A 27,831-nucleotide genomic window follows, 5' to 3' on the forward strand; every position below is an offset into this window, starting at 1 on the left:
TCACATAGTTAATAAATGGTGCAGAGGCGATTCGGAACTGGCCTGGGCTGACCCGCCTCTGAGAGTTGCCATCAGAATTAATCTTGTAACGTTCGCTAAAGCATTTGTCAAGTTCTGTCAGTATTCGGAGTCTCTGGTCTGTACGGTGATTTATTTTCCTAACTCAGCTTGTCAGAGAGTTCTGGGAGACCGGGAGGCAGAATCCAAAACAGGGAGCTGGGGAGACTCGGGCTGGCGCAGGCCTGGCAAAGATCTCGTAGGCGTTGCCCGCGTGAAATTTCTAGAGTCAGAGCCGAAGGAGCAGCTCAGGCGATGGCTGTTCAGCTTTGCCAGTTCCCTCTGGGCCTGAGCTTGCTTGGCTGTAAAATAGGGGATTGGACTAAATGAACAAGCAAATGCTACAGCCCCTGTCTGTTCTCAGAGCAGGTGCACAAATCAGCAAGGGCTGGGAGTTCAAGTTTTCCTTGGAAAGGAGCACTTGCGTTACCCCAGGTGCAACTGGCCTGCCTGTTTTCACTCCCTCGCATTCAGAGACCGCCCACATGTGGGGACCACGCCTTGTGCCCGAGGCCAGGGGCCAAGCGGGTGCTGTTTCTCCTCCCCCAGGGCACGGGCACTTCCCTTACCTCTGTGGGAACCTGAATGATGTCATCGTGAGCCCTCTCCTGTACACGTGCTACCGGAACTCCCAGTCCATCTCCAGAGTGTATGGACAGTATGGGGCCTCCACGATACAGCCCATCTCAGAGGAGATGCAGCTCCTGCTGACCGTCTACTATCTCGTCCAGCTGGGTGAGTCTCCCTCCCATTTCGTGGGAACCACTGGTGGAATAATCGCTAAAGGCGGGAACCGCACAAGCCTTGATCGCTGACCCTCTCTTGGAACCCTTGTGAAGACCGCATCTGCTGTCAGGTCACTGCAGTGGTCTCCACCCCGAGGGGCTGGGAAGGCCTTAAAGTAGGTCAAAATCTACAGTGAGAATTCAAAAATGATTTCCCTGCCCTTCTAGGCGCAGAGATACAGCAGGAAGAAAACAATGGCTTTGCCCTCAAGGATACTGTATGCTAGTGAGAGAGAGAGAAACAGTAAACAAGTGGAAAATAAGCAGAGGGAGGTGGGGTATGTGATTGTGGGGTTGTTTCAAGTTGTCAGAAAAGGCCTCTGTGAGGAGATGGCGTTTGGGTCGAGACCCGAGTGATGAGAAGGATCCAGCCTTATGACGATCCGAGGGAGGCAGAGTGGGGAGGATGGGTGGGCGGCAGGAGGGGCTGGAGCATGGAGCCCCAGGTCAGTGGGAGCCCGGGCGGCTGCAGAGTGAGAGCATGGCAGTGAAGGTGCTATCAGAGAGAGGGTAGGGCCTCAGGCTAAGGCCAGGGGTTCGTATTTTAGACACATTCAGAAACAATTTGTAATTGTCGGCTCAGGCTGCCATAACAAAATACTACAGACTGCGTGCTTAAACCTCAAAAATTTATCTTCTCACAGTTCTGGAGGCTGGAAATCCAAGATGAGGGTGGCAGCAAGGTTGGGTTCTGGTGAGGCCTCTCTTCCTGGCTTGCAGACGGCTGCCTTCTCACTGTATCCTCCCCTGTGCATGTGTGTGGGGACAGAGAGTGAGCTCTGGTGTCGCTTCCTCTTCTTAGAGTGCCACCAGTCCTACTGGCTTAGGGCCCCACCCTTCTGACCTCACTTAGCTGCTTCTTTAAAGGCCCTATCGCTAAATAAGTCATATTGGGGGTTAATACTTCAACATTCGAATTTGAGGGGGACACAATTCAGTCCATAGCACCACTGCAATGGTTTGGACAGGGGACAGATATGATCTGACTTTCATTTCAAGAAGACCACATGGGCTGCCATATGTGGCCAGATGGTGCAGTCGTCCCAGTGAAGGCAGGTGGTGGCTTGGACCACTAACAGCCACAGGGGAGAGATTCTGAAGGTCAGGATGGTGGGCTGTCTGTCTGAGGGACGTGAGGGAAAGACGGCACTTGCATTTTGGCCTGAGCAGCCAGGTGAGCCATGGCGCTGGAGGATGAGCGAAAGTCCCGACTCGGCAATTTCAAGTTTGAGCTGCTGATGGGACAGCCAGGTGGGCCGAGTCAAGGATTTGGATGTGCAGGTCTTGAGCCCCAGGGAGACGTTGCAGCTATAGGTATACATTTAGGAAACACCGGCTCAGTGACGATCTATATTAAAGCTGTGAGGCTGGATGAGAGACTGGGAGGAGTGGTGGATGGAGGGAAGTGCCAGGGTTTGAGCCCTGGGACACTCCGTATTCAGGGACCTGAAGGAGATGGAGATGGAGCAGGTAGGGAGGAACCCTCGACGGGGCTGCTTAGGACTGTCCGGAATCTGGGAGGATGTGCATGTGTTTCTCTTTCTCACTCTTACAATCCACATCCAATCCGTCAGTAAGCCCGGCTTCATCCTGAATCCAACCTCGCCCACCTTCTCCGTCAACACCTCCCGTGCCCAGGGTACCACTCTTACTCAAGCTAGGACAGCTCAAGACTGCACAGCTGGTGCCGGGTGGAGCTGGATGGGGACATGTCTTTTAAATCGAAGCGTGGTGCTCTTTTCTCCAGCTCACCCAAATATGAAATGTTGACACATCAACCAGAAAATACCCGTAGGGAAGAAAACATTGAAGGTACTCAATCTCACTAGTCATCAAAGAGATGCAAAGTTAGCACATAAACAAGTGATGCTTTTCTCAACTAAACTGATGATGACAACCCAAATGATGCTATCCAGTGGAGCTAAGGGTGCAGTAGAACCAGGGTTATCGTGTGTCATTAGTATCATGGTACGTTGAGACATTTAAACCATCTGGAGACAGTCTGATGATATGTATTAGTTGGCTCTGTAAGCCCCATTTAGAGCATTTAGGCTAAGGAATGTCCTATACGTAAAGCTGTGTGTTGCAGAAGTGTTTATAAATGTGCTTGTTTGGAAGCAGTACAGGGGTCAACAGTAGATCAGCATTGCTCAGTCCGTGATGGTGCCTCCATGTTAACAGTGCCTGTTAGCAGTGCTGTTTATGAAGGCCGTAAACGCCATGCAAGCATGATTGTGCCCTGATGGTAAGGGAAGCAGACACGCCTTGAAGTCATAGGCCCGCAGTCATTATAACGATGTAAAACCTGCACGTGGAAAAAAAAAAAGACGGAGAGGGGCTTCCCTGGTGGCGCAGTGGTTGAGAGTCCGCCTGCCGATGCAGGGGACGCGGGTTCGTGCCCCAGTCCGGGAAGATCCCACATGCCGCGGAGCGGCTGGGCCTGTGAGCCATGGCCGCTGAGCCTGTGCGTCCAGAGCCTGTGCTCCGCAACGGGAGAGGCCACAACAGTGAGAGGCCTGCGTACTGCAAAAAAAAATAAAAATAAAAAATGGAGAAACACACAAAAATAGTAGTGCTTCTGTTAGGTTGGTGAGATGAGGACTGCTTTTATCACCTCCCTCTATTTCCCAGCTGTCTCACATACCATTTAACGTTAATCATTTAGGTTGTGTTATTTGAGAGTTCGTTTACACGCATTTCCCCAGCACGGCCCGGTTATATTGGCGTGAAGTTGCCGCATGGGGCAGGTGCTGAAGCCCCTTCTGCCCGCCTTGTCGTTGCCAGCGGCGGACCAGGTGCCCCTGATGGAGGACCTGGAGCAGATCTTCCTGCGCTCCTGGCGGGAGTCGCACCTGACGGAGATCCGACAGTACCAGCAGGCGCCACCGCAGCCCGTCCCGCCGGCGCCTGGGGCTGTGGCGCCCGTCACCTCGGCACAGCTGCCCTGGCTGGCCGGCCTGGCCGCCAGCTCCTGCAACGACAGCGTGCACATCATCGAGTGCACCTACTCCCTGGCCGAGGGCCTCTCTGAGATGTTCCGCCTACTCATCGAGGGCAAGCTGGCCAAGACCAACTACGTGGTGATCATCTGCGCCTGCCGGAGTGCCGCCATCGACTCCTGCATCGCTGTCACCGGTGAGGCCGGGCCCCGCCGCTGGGCTGCCGGGAGATCAGTCTGGTGATGCCCAGAAGCCCTCCTTTGCCGTCGCCCCCTTTTGCCTCTCGTGGCCCCGGGTTTGCAGCTGTGCTGGTTAGTAACAGCCGTTAGCGCACAGTAGCCCCTGGCGTGCCCTGAATAGTGTGCTTTGGGAAAAATTCCATTCCTCCTGGCGTAGAAGGTGAGCCGTTCCCGTTTCTCTAGAGAGACTGGGGGCAGGTTTGGATCTGGTTAGATGCAGGGAAAACCTGGGTCCCCCGTGCACCTGCTGGTCTGTGGTTTAATGGCCCTCAGCTTCTTCAACTGGCCCTCAGCTTCTTCAACTACCTAATGGAGATGAAAAAGAAAAAATGGCCTTCTTGTGTTTGTGTGGGTTAATGAGCCAATTAGCTAATTAATTATAAAAACATGTATTGAAGCCGTACTATGTGCAGCCACTGTTCTGGGGGCTGGGGACACGGGAGTGATGTCCCTGCTTTCCTGGAGCGTGTGTTCTGGTGGGGAGACAGACACCAAACAGCGCAGAATGTCCCGGGGGGAGGGGGGAGGGGTGGAGGATTGCAGTGACTCTGCAGCGTCCCAGTGATCTCTTGGCATTCCTTCATCTTAAACACCTGTGTTTTTAATAAATTCTTTACATTGATTTCAGTAATATCTTTAGTAATAAACCTCGAGCCCCTGCTGTGTCAGTCACTGGGCTGAATATTTTATAAACATTGTCTTGTTTTATCCTCACAACAGTCCTGTGAAGTAGATGGTACTTTTAGCCACGAATTCCGGATGAGGAAGCTGGGTCAGCCTAGGTTACACAGCTAGTTAAGTGGGGAGAGAGTCAGGTTCCAAAGCCCATACTCGGGGATTTCCCTCTTATTATCCCAACTACTAAACTGGGCCGGGGGTGTGTACCCTTTATTTCACCAGCAGGAAGCCCTGCTCTTAGCCAGGCGTGGTGCTGGGCTTGCGGGATGGAGGGAGAAAGAGATTCAGGCACAGACCCTGCCATCGAGGAGCTCACGTGCTAATTCTAAGCAGAGGGCCCAGTCCAAATTGTTGTTTGTTTTCCAGGAAAATACCAAGCCCGGATTCTTTCTGAGAGCCTTCTCACCCCTGCCGAGTACCAGAAAGAAGTCAATTCTGAGCTGGTTACAGGGAAAGTGGACTCTCTGGGAGCCTTTTTTAGCACCCTCTGTCCAGGTAGGCTTGTAGTGAGACAGGTGCAAATTCATAAATTGCTGAGAAAGACACAAAGGGCAAGGTCGTCTCAGGGGATGGAGCCCATCCCCGTGACCTGCTGAGGCTGGCCCGGATTTACATGTGTGGGCGGCCCTTCCATCTGTGGGGTTTCTGGCTGGCTGTTCCCTGCTCTGGCTGTGGGTTCTCTAGGTGGCGGCTTTGTGGTTTCTGTCCTTTGGGGGCACACAAGGGCCTTGTGCCTGGTTCTCCGTACCTCTCCGGCTCTGTCCATCACCCTCCTGCCTCCCCCTCTGTGTTGTTTAAAGCTTCTCACTGGAGAAGTGTATTCTCTGTGCCTCATTCTGTGTCTCCTATGCCTTGAGTGCCCGTCTCCCTTCTTTTCCTGGCCACTCACCCTACAAGACTCACCCCATTTCCTCCCAGAAACTCTTGCTGGCCCCTCCTTCTCCAAGATGTGCTCAGACCCCTACCTCCTGACCTTTGGCACCTTGCTCTTCTTTCTTTCTGTCCTGGCACCTTCTGGGTCATAATGTAATTTTCTTTAGCACATACATCTGCCTTCCTGGGCTGTGGGCTCCTTGCCAGGATGGGACACCCTATCTCTGGTGCCCCAGGCCCAGGACAGTGCCTGACACATAGCGGGTGTTCCATAGATGCTTTTGCCGAGTTTCACTGAGACAGAAAACCCATTTCTGTTATTCTGTCTGTTTTGGGCAGAGGGCGACATTGATATTTTGCTGGACAAATTCCATCAGGAAAATCAAGGCCAGATTTCTTCCTCACTTACTGCCTCCTCCGTCACCAAATCAGCATCTCTAGATGTCGGCGGGACACGGCTATGCACAAGTGAGTGATGCCGGGGCACTGGTGGCCAAGCTCTGGGCTGGTGAGGCAGCTTCCAGGGCCCCCAGGGGCTGCAAGGAAGCAGAGCTAGAGGCACCTCCAGCGGGCAGGGCATCTCCTTAGAATCGAGTAGACCTAATATCTAATTTTAGTTTTAGTCTTTGATGATAACAGTCTCATTTTACCCGGAAATGTACATCTGTACGGTTTTCCTGAGATGGCACATTTCTCTGTTGATTTCCAGTTTATCGATGCACTGTTGAAATGCTTTATTCCTTCTAAGTTCCTGAAGGGCTGTGATGGTCTCCTCCTCTTCCAGAGAACCTGTAACCTCTTCCAAAATCTAATCTCAGCGTCAGCTTCCCTGGGATGCCGTCCTTGTCCCCTCCAGGTGGAGTAGGTCACAGCCTCTGTGCCCCCCGAGTGCTGTTCATCCTTTTATTTTTCAGTTAGGAAAAGGGTGTGAAATGACCATCACGGCGGGTAGCCCGGAGCAGGCGCTCAATGAGTATTGGTGTTTTCCCCATTCCCTCATCACTTTGTGTGCTAGACGGGGGCCCCCTGCTTGATTCCCTAGCCGAGGTCCAGGGCTGTAGCCATCTGCTGGCGTGCACCTCACCTTGATGAGGGCTCTGGTTCCAGGTTACCGTCTGGAGCCTCACTGCATCCGGCCCTTCCAGCTGGCCGTGGCCCAGAAGCTCCTCTCCCACGTGTGTTCAATCGCAGATTCCAGCACCCAACATCTGGACTTAGGGTCCTTTGAGAAGGTGGACTTTCTGATTTGTATTCCACCCTCAGAGGTGACCTACCAGCAGACCCTGCTCCACGTCTGGCATTCAGGTACGGGCCTTTCAGGGGCAAGCGTGAAGTCTGTGTGGAGAGGCTTTGATCTGTTTGCATTCAGCTTTGGATTCTAACACCATCTTTACTTCTAAAGTAGAGGGTGCCGTATCAACACCCCGGTTTCATAGCTCATGAAACTGATGCCCAGAGGAAGCGACTTGTCCGCTATTTTATAATCTGTTAAAGGTAGAACGTGACTTGAGTGTTCCCTCTGTCCCACTCAAGTCAGTGAAGTATGTCCCGATATCTGGCTTCAACTTTTCCCTGTGCTTTCAAGGGGGTTAAACATGAACCACACAGAGAGTCAATGTCTTCACTCGGAGGGTTCACTCTGAGTGCTCTAACCTACGGCCTGGTGGCGTTCAGGCTGGAGATGATTTGGGTGGGTGAGAGGGGCCCTTTCCCTTTCTTTCAGTCACCCATGCTGGGATCAGCTGCTTCACGAAGGCAGCTTTGCTGTGCCCCTGGGTGGGCTGTGTACATAGCACGCTGGGGAGCAGGCCCACCTCCAGGCCCTGCTCCTGCAGGCAGTGACACGACAGTCGTTTGCACGGGAATCGGCCTCCCTGACTCACACGTACCGCCTGCATCCCTGTAGCCTCCAGTCCCAGCAAGGAGCTGCCATGTGGGAGATGCGCCTCAAGTGTCTGCTGCTGACTGAAAAACTCATGACCATGTTTGGAGTTACTGATGTATTTTCACTGTGTTGCAGGGGTTTTGCTGGAGCTTGGCTTGGAGAAGGAGCACATGACCAAGCAGAGGGTCGAGCAGTACGTTTTGAAGCTAGATGCCGAGGCGCAGACCAAGTTCCAGTCCTTTCTGCAAAACTCTTTTCAGAACCCACACACACTCTTCGTCCTCATCCACGACCATGCCCACTGGGATCTCGTGAGGTTAGACTGGCTTTGGCACATGGCAGGGCTGGCATTTCCCTTCTTTGAATGAATATGTACGGATAATACCGTGGGTATAAGTGTTAAAAAGATGAATGGTGTTGGGGGCTTGGCATCTGTAGGCAGATGCCGTGGGTGTATTTCAGACCTTAGGGCCGGAAGTTACCTGAGGGATCATCTAGTGCAGCCTCTGAAAGGTACCATTATGGCAGCTAGAGAAGGGAAGCACCTCGCTCAATATCGCAGGCGGGGGTGGGGGAGGGAGGGTATCAGTGGCAGAGCACCAGGTGCCGGGAAGGGATCCTGATGGGAGTAGCTCTGCCCAGGCCCCTTCCTGATGGAGCCCCATTGGCTCTGCATACCATGGGTCACAGCTGGTGCCCTTCCCAGGGGAGATTTTACTTTCTCAATTCAAATGAACATAAATCGAGATGAATTTCACCTGGTGTCAAGCCTGGAGTCTGGCAGGATTCCTGGGTGTTTACCAGGATTGGTCATGTCCATGAGACTGGCCTTGGGGTTGTGTGTTTAGACACTGCCGCTGACATGGACGAGGGGGGAAAGAAGATTGTGGGTCGGGTATCGGAGGAAGGCTTTGATTTAGCGCAGGGCCTGAAGCTCAGGGCTGGCCGGAGCCTTAAAGTTCGCCCAGTTAAAGGGTTTACATTCTCGCGTCCATGCACGGGCGCGGGGGAGTTTGAACATTCTGAAGTATATAAAAAGCTAAATTGTACATATTCATTTGGTGGGTAGGTTTCTCAGAGTGGCTACCTGCCACCTGAAAGGAGAAGCACTGATTTTTTCCTGTCCCCCTAGATTTACAGACAAGAGTGCTGAGACCACTGACCCACTGAGAAAGGCTGAGACGCACTTATCTCCTCGGCCCCGTGTCCAAAATGCTTCCCATTCCTGACCCTATACTTTAAAATTTAGTACAGAGTTTACCATGTTATGTCCTCTTTGGGTCATTTCAAGATCAGTAGGAGGGCTTCCCTGGTGGCGCAGTGGTTGAGAGTCCACCTGCCAATGCAGGGGACACGGGTTCGAGCCCTGGTCCAGCAGGATCCCACGTGCCGCGGAGCAACTAGGCCCGTGCGCCACGGCTACCGAGCCTGTGCTCCTGGAGCCCATGCCCTGCAACAAGAGAAGCCACCACAGTCAGAAGCCCGCACACCGCAGCGAAGAGTAGCCCCCGCTCCCCGCAACTAGAGAAAGACCGCGCGCAGCAACGAAGACCCAATGCAGCCAAAAATAAATAGATAAAATAAATAAATTTATTTTTAAAAAAAAGAAAGATCAATAGGACTGTTGGAGAAAAGGATTTAAGCAGGCAGGTGTACAATCAGATGGGGCCGAGGGAGAAAAGGCGAGACTCATTGACAGCTCCTGGGTGAGCATTCCTGTGCTAGAGAAGCGGGTGGATTGTGTATCTTGCAAGCAATCCTCTACAGACACTGTTCCCCCAGCCAAGCTTTTAATAAGTCATGAGTATTCAGGGGAGTCCCTGACGGGTACCTGAAGTGCAGTCATATTGAAAATTTCATTTTGCTGGTCATGGGCAGAGCCCTAAGCTTCGATTGTTGCCGGCGTTGGGAGGCTCACTGTCAATCGATGCAACTGCTTGATTGTCGTCAGATGACAGGACAGTGCTTGCCATTGCACTTATCATTTCTTCTCCCTCTTTTGCTCTCTCAGTAGCACTGTTCATGACCTCTACTCCCAGAGTGACCCGTCCGTGGGGTTGGTGGACAGATTGCTCAACTGCAAGGAGGTGAAGGAGGCCCCCAACATCGTGGTGCTCCACGTGACCTCCTTCCCGTATGCACTGCAGACGCAGCACACCCTCATCAGTCCTTACAACGAGATACACTGGCCGGCCTCCTACAGTAATGTGAGTGTCCCAGGCTGCTGGACCCACTGTAGCAATGACCTTGCGCTGGAAGAGATCCTGTTCACTAAAGGCTTGACTGACCAGCCCAGTTGAGGCTCCGTGGGTTCCAGCTCCTTGGACCTTTGATTCTACCCGGGGTTAGATTTAAACCCTTCTTGGTCTTTAGAAACCTTCCTGTGTGCATTTGTCGGCTCCCTGTCTTAGAGCATGTAATGCAGCGCAGTTGGTTTACTGTTTCTCTGGCGACTGAAGCTCTCTGAGCAGCGTTCTGAACGCCTGCTCTCCTGGTGTTGGACGTACAGCCCTCTAGGGCTGTGGGGATTTGGACTCCACGTGGGGTGACTCTAAGTTTGTCTAGAAGCCCTGGAAATGCTCCTATCTTTCCTACCCCTGCATCCTTCAGCAGCGAGGTTCAAAATCTCCTTCCTCAAAATGAACGCACATCCACAAACCCTGGTGAGCTTTATTTCAGCTTATCACCTGCCATTTTCTCATCAAAATAGAAGACAGCAGTCATTCTGGTAATTTGAGAAATCTGGTGGTTGGATTCCACCTAACTACACAGCAATAAGTAGACATCAAGTTGCGGACTTTTTCGGAGTGTCTTGGAAGCATCCAGGGAACTTCTAAAGGTGCTAATGCTTGGGTTCCTTCCCGCCGATTCAGAATCAGAGTAGCAACGGCATTTGTTTTTATGTAGCGCTTACCGTGAGCCAGGCAGGCACTGTTCTAAGTGCTTTATCATGTGGACTCAGATAAGACACAGGTGCTAGGATGGTTTCTGATTTACAAATGGGGAAAATGAGACAGAGGGGAGGGGTTAAGCCACTTGCCTAAAGCCATGCGGCTAGAAGGTTCTGGAGCCGGGATGTGACCCAGTCCAGCGAAATCCACGGCCCTCATGTTTAACCACCGTGCTACTTGAGGATGAAGTTCATGCCTTTGTAATTTTAGCATCCTCCCACAACTTTGCCGTGCTCTGAAGTTTGATAAGCTCTGATGCTAGTTGGGGAGGAATTTTATATCAGTGTGGGTAAAATTGGTTGGATACACGCATTTCTTTCTGCTGATTTAATAGCAGCTGAATGCAAAACAGTTGACTTGTCTATTCCTAAAACCAGCTAAAATTGTTGGAAAGAAGCAATTTTAACAAAGGAAGTTGTGTGTTTAAAAAAAAAAAGGGGGCTGATTTTCTTCTTGGCGAAGGCACTGGGGTCAACTGAATGGAAAAGTCTTGACTGATGGGAAGGCGCCGGCCCTTACGCGTGGAGTGCTCTGTGCTCTGGGGCGCAGAGGAAAGACAGTTGTAAAACGTCATCCAGGGGATTGCAGAGTCAGCACGGTTCAGATCAATATGCCTGTCCAGGTCATCTGTGCGCCCAGCACGTGACCCCTTCAGTCCCCACAAAGGCAGTGTTTGCGTGACCGATGCGTTTCTGTTTTAGGGAGTGGACTTGTATCCTGAGAATAAGAAGTACTTCGGGCTGTCCGAGTTCATCGAGTCCACCCTCTCAGGACACAGCCTCCCCTTGCTGAGATACGACAGCTCCTTTGAGGCCATGGTCACCGCATTGGGAAAAAGGTACCCGTCTCTCTTGAAGTTACTAAAAATGCTCCGTAGTCAAGCATTTTTAGGGCCACCTCTCTCCCTTCCTGGGTGACTCAGTCCCTCCGTTAAAGGGATCCTGGTTTATTTCTCATCTTGCATTTTGGGCCGGTGATGTTGTTCCAGAAAATTTGAGAGGTGAGAATGGGCAGAAATATGCTAGAATGTGGGATTGCATGTCTGAGACTCAAGGGAGGGCAAGAAAATGGGAGGTGAGGTAGCAAAAGGTGCAAAGGAAGAGAGAGTGGCAGTCAGTTGGCTTTGTCTTTATTTCCTTTGCACATCATCTACTGTGTGCTTATTTCTCGCCAGTCACTGTTCTTACTTTGATTATGTTATTTAGTCCCGACCTCTCTGAGCCAGTTGCTATTATTATTCCCATTTTGCAAATAGACTGAGACTCAGGGAGACCCCATGGCTTTCTCAGGCCACACGTCTAGCGAGTGACCGAACTGGGTGTGAACCCAGAGTCAGTGCTACCTTTTCAACCCTGTCACAGCAGACCCCTGAGGTGGATATCAGCACTGCCATCTTACAGATGAGGGAACTGAGGCTCAGGGGGGTTAAGTGCCGACATCCACGCAGTTTATACGTGGAAAAGCCAGGCCAAGTTTTACAGACTGTCTAATACAAAACAAAATGAATGGCTCTGCCGCCAGTTGTGGGTGTTGGACTGAGCTCTGCTGTCTCCCCTCTCGGCACCTCACTTGTCTCGCTTGCTGACAAAGGGATCGAATTAGACATGTACTTCCCAAGCTGTGTTCCAAGCTATACTGCTGGATCCTAATAGGTGTTATGTCACGAGGGGTTCCATGGTCATGTGTGTTTCATAAACCTTACATTTAACAAAGGATTCTTCTCGCAGTGAGAGTTCTCAAAGCCTTCAACGTGCCATGTGTGCTGTAAATCTCCAAGAGACGGCTAGAGCGTGCAGCTCCTCCGTTGTCTCATGGGATTAGTGTTCCCCAGAGCACCCTTTGGGGAGCTAAATCCCTTTCAGCTCTGATGCTGATGGGTTTAATCAGGCCACTTCTCCAACTCTTGGATTGTCAGCTGAGCTCTCATAACCTTGCTGAGGGAAGACACCCTCCAAGATTTTACACTAAGGCTGTGAGAACTGACCTTTGTCCTGCCTCTGCTTCTCTGCCTGGCTCCCCAGCTTCTCCTCGTGCAGGAAGCATGTGCTGAGTGCTTAGTGATCTGTAGACGCCGGGCCAGTATTTTCCATTTATTGCCTAATACAATCCTCACAATGGCACAGTGAGATAGGAGACGCTGTTATTCCCCCATTTGACAGAGAAAGAAACAAAGACTCGGGTTAGGTCACTTGCCCAAAGTCATGTGGGGGGTTTGTAGTGAAGCCAGACCAAATCCTGGTCACTTAAGTCCAAAACAGTAGACCTACTAAACTGTACGGAGCGAGCCCTCACACTGGTAGAAGGCCAGAGTGATCATGGCACCATACCTCCTGGCTCTACTCTTCATTACTTTTAACTCTAGGCAAATCATTGAACCTGCCTGAACAGTCTACTTTCAAGTGATACTGTGCCACTTCCTGTATAAGATTCTTAGAATAGTATGTTTCCATTTCTCTCCTCCTAGGCTTTGTGCTTTTGTTATCATGCATTTCACTTATGTATGTTATAAACTCCCCAATAAATCACATTTGCTTTAGGCAGTCGGTCACCTTTTAAAGATATTTAAATAAGAATATATTTTAAGACCTCCTTTTTAATTTATGCACACAGTTATTACTTCCAGTGCCTTCATTCCTTTGTGTAGATCCAGATTTTTATCTGGCATCATTTTCCTTCTGTCCAAAGGACTTTCTTTAACATTTCTCGGAGGGAAGGTCTGCTGGTGATGAATTCTTTCAGCTTTTATGTGTCTTTAAAAGTCTTTATTTTGCCTCATTTTTGAAAGATATTTTCCCTGGGTATAAAATTTAGGTTGACTTCTTTCTTTCGAAGTATTAAAGATGTTGCTCTGCTATCTTCTGACATACATTGTTTCAAATCGGAAGTCTGCTGTCATCATCACCTTTGTTTCTCTCTGTGTAATGACCTCTCTTCCCCACCACTCCCTCCCAACCCCGGCTTCTTCAAAATGTTTTAAATTTATCACTGATCTTAAGCAATTTGATTAAGATAGGCCTTGGTGTGGTTTTCTTCATGTTTCTTGAGTTAATTGAATTTTCATCAAATACGAAAAAATTTTAGTTGTTATTTCCCCCAAAATTTTTTTCTACATCTCTCCTTTCCCCTTTTAGAGTAATCCAATTGTACATAGATGAGCCTACTTGAAGTTGTTCCATAGCTCTCCAATGCTATAGTCATGATTTTCTGTTTCCCTCTGTTTCATTTTAGATCCTTTCTATTGTTATGTTTTCAAGTTTACTAGTGTTTTTTTTTCTGCCGTCAGTCACATCCAGTTTATTTATATTTTTATTTTTCACAAAAGCAAAATAGTCATATAACAAGGTTCCTAAGAGAAGAAGAAAGGCAATTTCAGGTAGCTCATACATGAATGTACACACTGACAAATTGATAATAAATGGTTACTTGTGGTTGTTTATTAATAAGGACTGTTCCTTGCAAGTGACTGAAACCCAACTTGAACTACTTTAGGAAAGGGAGAGGAATGCACTGACTCATGAAATAAAAGGAGAGGTTGAATAAATAAACCACAGAACCAGATGCAGCTGGTTTCAGGAACAACTTAAGTTAGGTATTAAACACTGCCAAGACTGTGTTGTCTTGTCTTTGGTATTTTTCTCTGTGTTAGCTTTATTGTATCTCATCACACACTGGTTTCTTCCATGTGCTGACGACATCATCCCTGGCTGCTGCTGAACTTGATATTCTCCAGCTTCTAGAAGGGGACTGATTCTTAGAAATAGTTTGAAAAATCCCAAGAAAAGACTGATGACCCATCCTGGGTCAGGTAGCCATTCCTGAACTGATCCATTGTAGCTGGCCGGGCTGGGCCAAATACCAAGATGGTAGCTTCCATGAGAATTCAGGATCCAGTTTTTTTTCTGTCTCAGACATTTTAGTTTTCATCTCTAGAATCTGAGTCTTTTTTATGTTTCCACTTAAAATGCTTAATTTTTCCTGCATCTTCTTAAACATATGGAATATAGTTATAATAATTGTTTTAATGTTCTTCTCTACTAATACTGTCATCTGTGTTGTTTCTGGGTCAGTTTCTATTGGTTGATTTTCCCCCTTCCTTATTATGGGTTGTATTTTTCTGCTTCTTTACATATCTGGTAATTTTTGAGAGGATGCCAGACATTGTGAATTTTACCTCGTTGGGTGCTGTATTCCTATAAATCTTCTTAAGCTTTGTTCTGAGATACAGTTAAGTTACTTGGAAACAGTTTCATTCTTTCAGGTCTTGCTTTTAAACTTTGTTAGGCAGGACCAGGGCAGGTTTTAGTCTAGGGCTAATTTTGTTCACTACTGAAGTGAAACCCTCTAAGTACTCTACGATATTTCATGAATTTTGATGTCTTCCACACTGGTGTTGGGAATGGGAACTATTCCAAGCCCTATGTGAGTCTGAAGTCTTGTTCCCTCTCATCCTTTTGGATGGTCCTTTTCTTGGCTTTGGGTAGTTTGCTCACATATATGCACTGATCGCTACTTAGCTGAGGACTTGAGTGGGACCCTCTGCGGCTCTCCTGAGTTCTCTTATCTGTGCAGTTCTCTCCTCTTTGGTAATTTCCCCCGTGAACTCTGGCTGCCTTGGTTTCCCTGGACTCCAGATCTTTCCTCAACTCAGGGAGACACTGGGGCTTGCCTGGGTTCCTCCTTCCTGAGCAATCCTGGGAACTCTTTCCGGGTAGAAACCAGAGGCTCACCTAATTTCTTTCCAATTTCGAAGGATCACCGTCTTTCATTGCTCGTTGTCTTGAAACACTGTTGTTTCATATATTCATCCAGATTTTTAGTTATTTCTGATGGAAAAATAAATCTGGTCCTGTTACTCTGTCTTGGCCTGAAGCAGAAGTCTCTGCTTGTCCTTTGAGCAGAGTTGAAAGCGGATGTCGTATGTGGGGAGAAGCGTGTGCTGCTCCCTAAGTGACAACGCGCTCTTCTTACCTTGCTCAAGGTGACAAGGGGCCACCACAGCTGGGGCAGTGCTGTAGAGAGTGGAGACAATGCATTTCCCACTCTGCTCTCTTTCTTCCTGGGCACTACTTGGCCAGTGCACCAGGGAAAGGGTAAAGCAGTGCTCGGGCCACTGGTCCCCTTTGTGTCAGAACCTGCGGACACTTAATGCCTTCCCAAGACAGCACTGGTATTGGCAAGTCTGCCAGGCCAACTCTTCAGTTCACAGACGCCATAAAGTAGTTGAGTGCTAAGGAGAAAGAATGAACAAAAGTATAACGATGGGCAGAAGATATCAGAGATGCTGTTGGAAGGTGAGCTGGCTGCCCTGATAGAACTCACAGGGTTACACGGCCGTGGGAGTGTTCCTATCTTTGTAGGTCAAGAAACTACTTTATCTTTGCTCCAAAAAGCCACTGAGTCAGGGGACTCATTCCATCTAAATAAACTGCCAAGAGCATTGCCTATAAACGGAACATCAATTTGTCTATTCCTACTGGAAACACAGAGTGACGTACAGTGACTTGGGTTTCTCTGGTGGTGTTCTGGGGTCTGTCTCTAGCACAAGGGTCAGAGCTGCTCTGGCAGCGCACGTAGTTGTGGGACGGGTCTCCCCCTTCGTGTGACCACGGCTTCTGAAACAAAAACTAGGATTCTTGGTTTGACCAGCTGTGTTTGGATTTGTAATTCATCTGTCAAATTAAAGTCACATTAGTTACATTTCTAATAACCCGCTGTACATGAAATGAATGATATGCCTTTAGGATGGTCCCCCCAAATCTGGGGTGAGTGGTAGCTGCACTTACATACTGATTACTGATGGTTCTTCTATCGCCAGTGGCAACCTGGGGCAAACTACCTGACTCATGGCAACATAAATTAAGCTGATGATGGGCATTTATTTTACTCTTTCATCTAGTGGTTGAACAGATCTTTATTGAGCAGCTAGTATGAGCCAGCAGCAACAGCGAAACTTTGCTTCTGTTTCTCAGCTGGAAATGATAAAGCAGTTTTTGACTTGACTTCTAAGGAAGAGTTCAATTTCAGGTTGTAAACAAGCAGCTTCAAAAGGCAACACCACTTGTTCGTGATCCAGGAGTTGCCTGTGCCCGAGATGGCAGGTGTCTGGGTTACTTGTTTGCCCCGGGAAGGCCTTTGTGTCTCGGAGCTCTCCTGGCATCCTTGGGGGTTGCAGCCCTGGGTCACGACGTGGTCTCTCTGTTCCTTTCAGGTTCCCCCGCCTGCACAGCGCGGTGATCAGGACCTTTGTTCTAGTGCAGCATTACACGGCCGCCATGATGGCCGTGAGCGGCCTCTCTCAGATGAAGAACTACACATCGGTGGAGACGCTGGAGATCACGCAGAACCTCATCAACTCCCCGAAGCAGTGCCCCTGCGGCCACGGGCTCATGGTCCTGCTGCGGGTGCCCTGCTCCCCACTGGCGGCCGTGGCCTACGAACGGCTGGCCCACGTGCGGGCGCGGCTGGCCCTGGAGGAGCACTTTGAGATCATCCTGGGCAACCCCAGCTCTGGCATCACCATCGGGAAGCACTTCTTGAAGCAGCTCAAGGTGGGACAGGAGTGGGGATAGACTCCTGGGAGGGCAGTGGGGCGGGACCACCAGGGGGTGGGGAGGAGAGGGAGTGGGTGGCGACAAACTCCTTAAGGTCCCATCCCGGTCCATAGGTCCATCGTGGCCTCTGCATACCGGGCCACCCCTCCAGCTGCCTCTCTCGCCACATCCCTACCTGCAGCTTTCAGTCCAGCTGCACTACATTACTTATAAAAGCTGCACCCCCCAAAAAACACACTGTCTTGCTCTTTCAAACTTCTGGGTTGTAGCTTGATTTTATTTCTTTCTGGGGATTCATTTCTTCTTCTTCTTGTTTATTTAGCTGATGCCTATCAATCTGAAGAATTCAACTCAGTGTCTTTTTTTAAAAAAATTCTTATTTATTTATTTATTTTGGGCTGCATTGGGTCTTTGTTGCTGCGTGCAGGCTTTCTCTAGTTGCGGTGAGCAGGGGCTATTCTTTGTTGCGGTGCGCGGGCTTCTCATTGCGGTGGCTTCTCTTGTTGCGGAGCATGGGCTCTAGGCACACAGGCTTCAGTAGTTGTGGCTCATGGGTTCAGTAGTTGTGGCACGTGGGCTCAGTAGTTGTGGCATGCAGGCTCAGTAGTTGTGGCTCGTGGGCTCTAGAGCGCAGGCTCAGTAGTTGTGGCACAGGGGCTTAGTTGCTCCGCAGCATGTGGGATCTTCCCGGACCAGGGCTCGAACCCATGTCCCTTGCCTTGGCAGGCAGATTCTTAACCACTGCACCCCCAGGGAAGTCCCCAGTGTCTTTTCTTCTTTCAGGAAGCTGCCCTTCCCCCTACTTGTCCCCCTGCGCCCCCCAACCTGGGGCAGGTTCTGCTTTCCCTGCCTGTCATCTGGCTCTTCCCCCAGCAGGGAAGGGCAAGGACAGCCCCACACATCTCAGCCCCCCAGACTAGCACAGTGCCTGGACCATAATCGCCTTTCACTAAACGTACAGGTGACGGAGGATGCAAAAGGGTTAGGGTGAGAATACTGAGAGAATAATTGGGAAGGCACTGTGAAGGCACAGCCCCACAGTGGAGAGAACATAGTACCGAAGGTCAGGCAGTTGTGGGTATACACTGTCTCACACCGAATGTTAGGCAGTTGAGGGGATACACTGTCTCACAAAGAGTCAGTCAGTCTGTTGGCAGATATTTCTTGAACGGCTGATAAGTGCTAGGCAGTGTTCTATGTGGCTGGGCGTCCCGTGGTGAAGCCAGTGGTATGCTTATTTGCAGTTTAAATGTGATAAAAATCCAGTGAGACATTGCAAGGGCTTTAAATCAGCAGAAGGACATCAAGGTTCCCTTGGAGCTGGGCTGGTTGGAAAGTAAGAAGTCTTAGAGCTTTCTTTTTTTTTTTTTTTTTTGTGGTACGCAGGCCTCTCACTGTCGCGGCCTCTACCGTTGCGGAGCACAGGCTCCGGACGCGCAGGCTCAGCGGGCATGGCTCACGGGCCCAGCCGCTCCGCGGCATGTGGGATCTTCCTGGACCGGGGCACGAACCCGTGTCCCCTGCATCGGCAGGCGGACTCTCAACCAGTGCGCCACCAGGGAGGCCCACAGCTTTCTTTTTAATTACCTGCAGATGTGGCAGAAAATTGAGGATGCGGAGTGGAGGCCTCAGACGTACCTGGAGTTGGAGGGCCTGCCGTGCATCCTGATCTTTAGTGGGATGGACCCACACGGGGAGTCCTTACCAAGGTGAGTGGGGAGGGACTGTGTACCTGGGGGTCTCTGAGGAGCCAGTTGCCCGGGCTCACCGCTGGGGGCTTTGCCAGGTCAGGCTTCCCCTGCCCGACTCTTGGGAATGCATTCACATCAAAGTCATCATAGATGTGTATCTTTATGGTGACCGTTTTCCAGAAAATGTCAGTGAAATGCGTCTGAGGCCTGGGCAGCTTTTCCTAATTCTCGGACAGGCACCCCCTGGGCTCGTGGTGGTGGATGTGGGGACTCTTGCCGGGCGGGCTCGTGGTGGTGGATGTGGGGACTCTTGCCGGGCTCCGTGGCTGGAGGCCCTGTAGCTGATGAGGAAGCTGAGGTTTACAGAGATTAAGCCAGTGCGCTGCATGGCGGACACCAGGGCCTCCCGGCTTCTTGCCGTTTGGCCACACGACACTCACGTGAGGGCCACCTCGCACCGCGTACTCACAGGCCGGGTAAAAGCGTCCGCACAGGGTTCAAGCTCAGTTGTTGCCGTGTCACGGATCAAGTCTTCTATTCCTCAACTCCGTAAGGGCTAAGACAATGTCTTAGTCTATCTTAACGTTGAGCAAGCATTTACTTTTTGTATCAGGCACTGGGCTAGACTTTTAGTCTAGCATTTGCACCTTACGACCATAGTATTACTACCCTGTTTTATAGATGAGCAAGTGAAAGGTCACTTGCTTTAATAAAAGCCTAACTGCAACCCCCATCTGCCTCTCTCCAAGCCCTGCCCCAGCCTGCCCTCTGTGCCCCCTCCTCCACGTGTGTCGTGACTCATTGGCATGTCTTCCCAGGCAGACTCTCGTTTCCAGTATGGCGATCCCTTGATGACCATCCCCTCCCTTGCATGGGGCATAGTCTTGGGCACATTTTAAATGTTGATGGAATCATCAAATATCCACTTATTACATGTATTTCTCCCAGCAGTGCACGTAGATGGTTATTAATATTCACGGCCATCTTTCATTTGAAAACAATCTGAGCCTCCAAGACGTTGCCCAGCTTGTTGAGGGTCTGTCGCCAGGAAGTGGCAGGGCTGGGGTTCAAGCCTCCTTTTTGTCTGACCTGAAAGTCAGTGTTCTTTTGATTCCAAGCAGCACGGGGCTAAATCCACGGCAGGGGCCCCCAGAGACTTGCAGTCAAACAGACTGTGTTGCTCAGGGGTCCCAGTGATACTGTTTGCTTCTCCGTTTGTATGAGTCCTAGGGGCCTAACGAGGAAAGCAGCGTGCTGGTCCCCGGCGTGAGCGGTACCTCCTCTGTAGAAGGCAGTCGATAGAGCCCTTCTTCCGTTTCCTCCCAGGTCTCTGCGGTACTGTGACCTGCGGCTCATAAACTCCTCCTGCCTGGTGAGGACGGCACTGGAGCAGGAACTGGGCCTGGCTGCTTACTTCGTGAGCAGCGAGGCTCCCCTGGAGAAGCGGGCCCGGAGTGAGGCCTTGGAGAGCGATGCCGAAAAGCTGAGCAGCACAGACAACGAGGATGAGGAACTGGTGACGGAAGGTGCGGAGGGCCGGGCTGGACACCTGTCCCGCGCGCGGCGCGGCCCTGGGCCCACCTGCTGGTCAGCAGCTCCCGATGAGAGCCATCTACATACGTCTTTAGGGGAAATCCCTCAATGATTTCAGATTTTGCTTTCTCCTCCTCATTTTTGGTCATGTGAGAAAATGGAAATCCCAACAGGTTCTTTGTAGCTCTAGAATTCTTAAAGAGTAGGAAGAAAAATGGACATTTCCTAGGCTTTAAGTTCATGCCTTGTTTGAATTGCTGGTGGAATTACTGCCTGGTTTAAGATTCACTCGCTTGTTTCCTCTATGTGAATTAACAGGATCTGTCCCTTATTGAGATTTGTGAAAACAGGCTAGTTTCGTTGGCAGACATCAAAGTTCAACGCCATGTATTTTTTTATTTAGTTTTTATTGTGGTACGCGGGCCTCTTGCCGCTGCGGCCTCTCCTGTTGCGGAGCACAGGCTCCGGATGCACAGGCTCAGCGGCCATGGCTCACGGGCCCAGCCGCTCCGTGGCATGTGGGATCTTCCCGGACCGGGTCACGAACCTGTGTCCCCTGCATTGGCAGGCGGACTCTCAACCACTGCGCCACCAGGGAAGCCCAACGCCATGTATTTTAATAGGACACATAAATCGGAGCAATGCAAGGCATTTGGCTGTAGTCAATAGGATAGCGAGAGAAAATAAAAAGCTGCTACTACAAATATGCAAGGCATTCGTGGGGTTTGGTGTAGCAGAGAGAGAGATGGAAGGAGAGCTGGAAGATGAGGACTCTCTTCCCCCTCCATCTCTGGCTGTGTGGCTTTGGACAGGTCATGTCACCTCTCCAAGCCTCAGATGACTCATCTGTAAAGTGGGGTGGAAAGACCCGCCTGGTGCTGTGGGAACCTTTCACAGACGTGAATGGGACCCTGACATGAAATTGCCCGTGGAGTGAATCCACACTCCTGGAATCTCCCGACCCACCTCCGTCCTTTCCCCATTCTTTCCTCTTGGCTTCCGGCCCCTTCGCCGCACCCCGGGCTCTTGGCCACACTCATCCCATGAATGTGCTCTGCTCTGTCACCTGTGGGCCACACAGGCGTTCTCCCGGCCACTCGCGTCCCCTCTGCTCCGTGCTTCACCTGGAGATCCCTGCCGGCCCTTCAGAACTGGGATCAGGGTCACCTTTCCCAGGATATTTCCTTGCTCCTACTTCTCCCTGCTGGTGGGCACCTGGCCCCTGAGCTCCTCCCTCTTTGCTCTCCTTACTCTGTCCTATAGCTGTGACCCCTGGGCAGGAGCCTCACTGACCCCCCGGTGCCTCACTGGCCTGCTCTGTGTTGTACACCTGTCTCCTTAGCACTCCCTCAGAGGAGGGTGCCTGGGAACGTGGATGGATGGAGGGATGGAAGGAAGTAGGGATGGATGGAGGGATGGATGGATAGAAGGAGGGATGGATGGAGGGATGGAAGGAGGGATGGATGGATGGATGGAAGGAGGGGTGGATGGAGGGATGGAAGGAGGGGTGGATGGAGGGATGGATGGATGGATGGATGGATGGATGGATGGATGGAAGTAGGGATGGATGGATGGATGGATGGAAGGAGGGATGGATGGAGGGATGGATGGAAGGAGGGATAGATGGATGGATGGATGGATGGATGGAAGGAGGGATGGATGGATGGATGGAAGGAGGGATGGATGGAGGGATGGAGGGATGGAGGGATTGATGGATGGATGGATGGAGGTAGGGATGGATGGATGGATGGAGGGATGGATGGTGGTTGGGTGGGTGGGTGGATAGATGAGAGATGATACGTGTGAACGCACTTTGTAAACTGTGAAGTGCTGGGGGAACGTACAGGACCATGATTACAAGGCCTCTTCAGTGTGTGTGTTTTGAAACAGGCTCCACATCAGAGAAGAGGAGCCCCGTGAAGAGAGAACGATCCGCTCCATGACTCTGCGTCTTCATCCCTCTCCTCTAAGGCATCCAGTAAGTCTCCAAGGGGTAAAGATCCGCATTCGGACCGTTTTTTGTTTTTTGAGATTTCAAAGAATGAAATGAGATCCTTTATTTTCAACTAGAACTGGAAACAGAAGGGATCTACGAAGAACTGGCCTTTCTAGAGAGTACACATCTTTCTGGACTTGGGCGGGGAGTGGGGGGTCCTTCCCGGGAGGAGGTCATGGCCTCTGCCCCTGCAGGGCCTGTGCCGGGTGGTGTCAGAGGGCCCTCCCTCTGTGCTCTACAGGCAGCTGTTGGAATCAGGGGAGAAGAGCTGGATGAGTATTCTTGTCGAGTCTGAGGGTGGAGAGAAGTGGACACAGAAGACTTCACTGGGGGAGAAATAACAAAATTTAGCAAGTGTCACTGACCCCTGGACCTGGACCACACTTTGGTGGAGGGGGCGGGGAATGTGGATGAAGTGCTCCAGGTCTCTGCTCTGAGGGATGCCTTGGCCTTAGGAGCAGTCAGCACGGGCACGCGTGAGACAGTATGGCATGTCTTCCCACCACAAGCATTTACGGAGAACCTGCCTCTCTACGTGGCTCAGGGCATTTGAGAGACCTATTAGATACGGACCTGCTCTCAAGGAAACCCATTGTTCCTTTGGACCAGGTTATGTTGCAGTAGGGGCGGATGTATTTTTTCTGCACACATATTCGCACCGGTGCGGTATTACGGTTATGCATATGAGGAAGTAATTAATTTTGTCTCAGGTGAGACAGATTTAGCAGTAGGGTGTGATCCCTGCAGGTTTCAGAGAGCAGCTGGCCTTTGGGCCTTGAAGGAGAAGGCTTTCCAGTGCAGGAGAAGGTATTCCAGGTGGAGGAGACTTCACAGGTAGAGGAGGCTTGGGACCTGAAGGTGTGTGTGGTGCTTGGGTGCAGTGAGTGGTCCCAGGGTTACAGCTCAGGGTCAGGGCGTGGCTGCAAAGGTCAGAGCACATCGGGGGGTTGACTTGGGGCATTCTTTGGTTTCCTTTCTCTTTCCCCCTCCCCACCTGCCCACGGATAATAGTGGGCCAGTGGTGGGGCTCTCCTTCACAGGTGTGCACAGAGGGAGTCAGACGAGGCCTCCTTAACATGAGCCTGGTCTCTGTGATAGAAGAAAGGTCTGATTTATAGGCTGGAGTTCAGTCAGAAAGCCAAATGCTGCAGCTTGTTGTCCTTCTGGCCCAAGCAATAGAGGGAGCCCAGGGTACCAGGGGGGCATCTGTGCCGTTAGGATAGAGAGGTGTGGTGCTTTGTTCTTCCCTGATCCTGGGCTGACAGCTTTCTAGAAGGTTCTGGACACGCAGGTCTGTGCAGTTTCTTCAGGTGGAGTAGAATGCCCAGGCTGCCAGCCAGCCTCCTCTTCCGGTGAGGTGGCTTTTTAAAATTCCACAGAGGGTCCTGGATCTTAGGGGTCTCTGATGAGATGCTTCCCGTGTCTCTGATGAGATGCTTCCCGTGTCTCTGATGAGATGCTTCCCGTGTCTCTGATGAGATGCTTCCCGTGGCCTTCGGTGTAACTCCACGTTTCAGGAGGTCCAGGGAGAGGAGACTTGGCCACAGGAGTCAAGAGCAGGGGACGGGATCACGCGAGGTCAGCCTGGGAGGGGCTGGGTCCCTCTTTTATAGACTGACAGTCCCCCTGGGTTTCAACCGAGGCAGAATGACTGAGGTCAGGGCGGGTGGGCGGAGGGAAACATCAGTGTGGGTCTCCGTTCCTCCGGGTCCTCCCCGTCTGGGCTTCACAACCTAGGACATGGGTGAAGACATTTGGGTCCCCGTGGTCTACTTTTAGAACCTCATGCTCCTTTCGTGTGCTTTGTGTCCACCCGTCCCTCCCCTGGGCCAGATGCCCAGGTCCTCACAGCCTCCCCGACCCTGGTCCTTAGCTCCTCGCTGCCTCTGAGCTGATCACCTCGGGTGGCTTGCCCGGGGAAGAGGCATTTTAGCAGGAGTCAGGCCTTTAGCCTAGGGGAACAGGCCGGTGCTGCATTTCCTCTGTCCACGAGCAGCCTGTAACCAGCCTGCCAGGCTGCGGGGTTGAGTCAGAGCCTTGCTGGGGAGCTGGGATCCAGTGGGGAGGTTGGCTGAGTGGTGTGGTGAGCAGCGCAGGCTGAACCAAGTGTCGTGGGGTGGGGTCTGGGGAGGGTGGCCTGGGAAGCAGCTCCCCTCGTCTCCAGGAAAACAGCAGAGCTAAGATAGAGATGTGGTTCCCGTGGAGCCTGAGGTCCTCGGAGTTGCTCGGAGCTGGCACGCATGCCCCGGGCAGATGTGGCTAGGTTGATATGAAAGACAGCTTTTATTGTCTTTCATTGATATGAAAGACAACGCTGCCCCTCTGTGTTCCAGGGACCCACACTCTTCTTGCCTTTCAGCATGGTCCACGTGGGGAAAAAGGCAAAAGAAACCCCGTATCTGGGTAGCCGTCTGTGCATACTGCATTTTCCGTCTTGAGTTCTTCTAGAAGCTAAGTGGTTGTAGCATTAGAGTCAAGCCTTTTCAGTCCTGTGAGTTTTGCCGCTTTGAACCAGAAGCACCGCTATGCTGTACAGAGGGGAGATCAGAGCTCCAGGACCCACCTGTACAGAAGCAGGAGTGTAGGCTGGGCACTGAAGGTGAGGGTTCTGGAACAGATCGGGCGGGGGGTGCAGAGGAGAGGCCTTTGCGACATGTATGGGGCCAGGGAGCGGTGCTGGCTGTCTCCCCGCAGTGCCTCTTGGCTTTGTCAGAAGGACAGAGGAGTCTGTATTTAACCAGAGGTGGGATGGCATTGACGGAAATTCCCAGTCGTCGCATGTAAGGGGAGTGGTGCTGCAGAAGCAGGAGCGGCGGGTGCGGGGCCCTGACTGACGGGACCCTCTCTCCGCAGGCTCAGCGCGGTGCGGCGAGTCACCGGCTCAGGCTCGCCGGCGGGGGCCCTCGCGGGGGGACCGGGCCCGATCGCCTCAGCCCCTGCGTCCCCGCGGAGGAGGGCAGGGCCCTGGGAGAGAGACAGTGGCCCCGGGCAGGGCGGGGGCCGCCGTCGGTCATCAGCAGGTGCAGCCCCGGGCTGGCCCCCCAGCCGGAGCCCGGCCTCAAGACCAGCCAGTGGAGCATCCAGGTGTCAGTTCCCTCATCGTCCTCCTCGGGCTCATCCGCGATGCACGCCGCCGGCCCGCTCGTCCTGCAGGCCGCGCAGTGCTCCATGACCAAGGCCTGCCGGCGGCCGCCTGTGGTCTTCCTGCCCAAGCTGGTGTATGACATGGTCACGTCCACCGACGGCAGCGGCCTGCCCAAGGCCGCCTCGCTCCTGCCCTCGCACTCGGTCATGTGGGCCAGCTCGTTCCGGCCCCTGCCTCAGCAAGGACCATGACGTCCACAGAGCAGTCACTGTACTACCGGCAGTGGACGGTGCCCCGGCCCAGCCACATGGACTACGGCAGCCGCGCCGAGGGCCGCGTGGACGGCTTCCACCACGCGGCTGCTGCCTCAGCGGGCCCCCCCAGGTGGGTGCCGCCCGTGCGCCCGGGCTCCGCGGGGCTTGTGTTCGCGCCCAGAGGCAGGGTTTGGGCTTATTCACACCTGCCTTGCCGCGGTGGAATCTCGGATGGCCCCAAGTGGGCAGGTGGACGGCTGGGTGACCTCCATCCTCTGACCCCGGTTTCCTCTTCTGCGTGATGTGTGGGTGGAGTTCTCTGCGGGTGCTTGTTGCTCCTTCAGACAATGATTCTGCATTTCCCACCACTATTGCATTCAGTCCTCACGGTCAGTCTGCGGTTCCCTCCCACTCTGACAAGGGAAGCCAAGCCCTGTTTCTGCCCTGCAAGATTTTGGTGAAACTGACCAGGGAGATGAGAGACCTGTCACCGTCTCCCAGCTGTCTGTGTTTTTCTGACAACAAAAGACCGTTTCACCTGTCAACATGGCAGGAACCGGGTGGTGTGAATGTCAGGTGTCGGTGAGCGTGTAAGGAGGACACACGAGGTTGGTCTGGGGGCTCGGGAGGGGGCTCGGCCAGACAGGCAGGGCGGAGGGTGGGCCCTACAGTGAACTGCCCTGGGGTTGGATTCGGACTAGAACATCACCTGAGCCCTGGGCCGCTTCCAGCCTTCTCTGTGCCTCAGTGTTTCTCGTTCTGAGAGTGAGGAAGATAATAGCCTTGTGATAAACTCTATCACAAAAACAGGAGTGTTAAACAGGAGAGTAACTGTAGGGCACCTGGAACATGGCCTGCCCCCTGGAAAGCACTGTTATTGTCACCATCATCATCACTGTCCCAGTTCAAGACGTGTTTCCTTTTCACACCGAATGTTCATTCCCCTGCCAGGTACCTACCCCAAGAAACCCAAACCCACAAAAATATGTATAAGAATGCTCATTTTTGTATTGTTTACAGTAGTAAAAAACAGACTGGAAACAACTTAAGTTGCATTGGTCAAGTTCGGTTGAAAATATTTGGGCACAGAAATATGCAATTCAGCCACAGAAAGTTTGAACTATTCAATAGCTCTTTATATACTGACGCTGAAATTTCTCTAAGATATTTACATTTTAAAGATCAAGTTGCAGAATAATATACACGTGGTGTCATATCAATTATGAAAAAAAATCAGTGTGTGTATGTGTCTGCGTGTGTGAAAATATCTAAAAACTCCCTGACAGGAGAGCTTGGGGGCGGCAGGGGACTGGAATTTGTGACCATTCTACTTTATTATTGATCTGTATTTCTTGAACTTTTAAATGAGTATATAGTACTTTTCATATTTAAAAAAATAGGAAAAAATAAAATGTTTTTTTAAAAGGATTCCTGGTTTCTCCATACCCCTCACATTACTGAATGTTATCAATCTTTAAAAGCTTTTGCCTTTTTGATAGGGGAGAAATAGTATATTTCTAGTATAATAGTAAGGGTGAATATGTTTTAATATATTTATTGGTCATTGGTACTTCTTTTTACAGTGACTTTCTGGTTTTGGTTCTCTATTTTTCCTTTAGTCCGTTTGACTTTTATTCTTTTGCTTTGTTCTTTAGATTATAAATTTTAATCCTTTGTCAATTATATGTATTGCATATATTTTCTCCAAAACTCCCCCCAGTTGTGCTTCATATTTTCTTTTTAAACGGGTCAGTTATTTCCGGGACTTCCCTATCAGTCCAGTGGTTAGGACTCCACGCTTCCACTGCCGGGGGTGTGGGTTCCATCCCTGGTCGGGGAGCTAAGGTCCCACATGCCGTGCGGCAGTGCCAAAAAAATAAAAATAAAAAGTTAGTTATTTCCATTCATCAGCATTTATCGAATACTTGCTGTGAACTGGGCGTTGAGCTAAGAACTTGGAGAGCACATTCTTAGCGCACCAGGTTGGAGGGAGGCGAGGATAGCCCACAGGTACCCAGGTAACCAGTTGTGACCTCAGTGAACTAAGACCAATAGTATACTGGCTGGTGCTGGGCTTGAGGGGGCAGGGGATTTTCTAAAACAAGAAGAAAGAGAAGGAAGAAGAGAAAAATCGTTTTATTTCTTTTCCTGGCCTTAGGAGGAGAGAAATGTGATGCCAGCCTTTTATGTCCCGCACAGTGAATTTTGTTGTCTTACTACAGCCGTATCAGTTAATATAAGGTAGCAATTTGCACTTACGCAAGACTCTTTTAAGACATTATCGAAATGTCAGTTCATTCTTTTTGAAGCAACC

The 27,831-nt window shown here is 51.2% G+C and overlaps 1 protein-coding gene across 1 annotated transcript in view; it reads left to right on the forward strand.

Moving 5' to 3' along the window:
- The window catches only part of GREB1 (growth regulating estrogen receptor binding 1), a 132,671-nt gene that overhangs the window by 86,843 nt on the left and 17,997 nt on the right, over window positions 1-27,831 (forward strand). The window contains 17 exon segments of the mRNA XM_032653546.1: window positions 607-792; window positions 3,627-3,977; window positions 5,065-5,193; window positions 5,911-6,039; window positions 6,679-6,876; window positions 7,592-7,772; window positions 9,471-9,663; window positions 11,109-11,245; window positions 16,616-16,955; window positions 18,552-18,667; window positions 19,976-20,175; window positions 22,073-22,118; window positions 22,120-22,160; window positions 25,032-25,120; window positions 25,122-25,496; window positions 25,499-25,613; window positions 25,616-25,647. Of these exon segments, the coding sequence (XP_032509437.1) occupies window positions 607-792; window positions 3,627-3,977; window positions 5,065-5,193; window positions 5,911-6,039; window positions 6,679-6,876; window positions 7,592-7,772; window positions 9,471-9,663; window positions 11,109-11,245; window positions 16,616-16,955; window positions 18,552-18,667; window positions 19,976-20,175; window positions 22,073-22,118; window positions 22,120-22,160; window positions 25,032-25,120; window positions 25,122-25,496; window positions 25,499-25,613; window positions 25,616-25,647 (2,858 nt within the window).

This window comes from Phocoena sinus, chromosome 13, assembly GCF_008692025.1.
Source record: "Phocoena sinus isolate mPhoSin1 chromosome 13, mPhoSin1.pri, whole genome shotgun sequence".
Lineage (NCBI taxonomy): Eukaryota > Metazoa > Chordata > Mammalia > Artiodactyla > Phocoenidae > Phocoena > Phocoena sinus.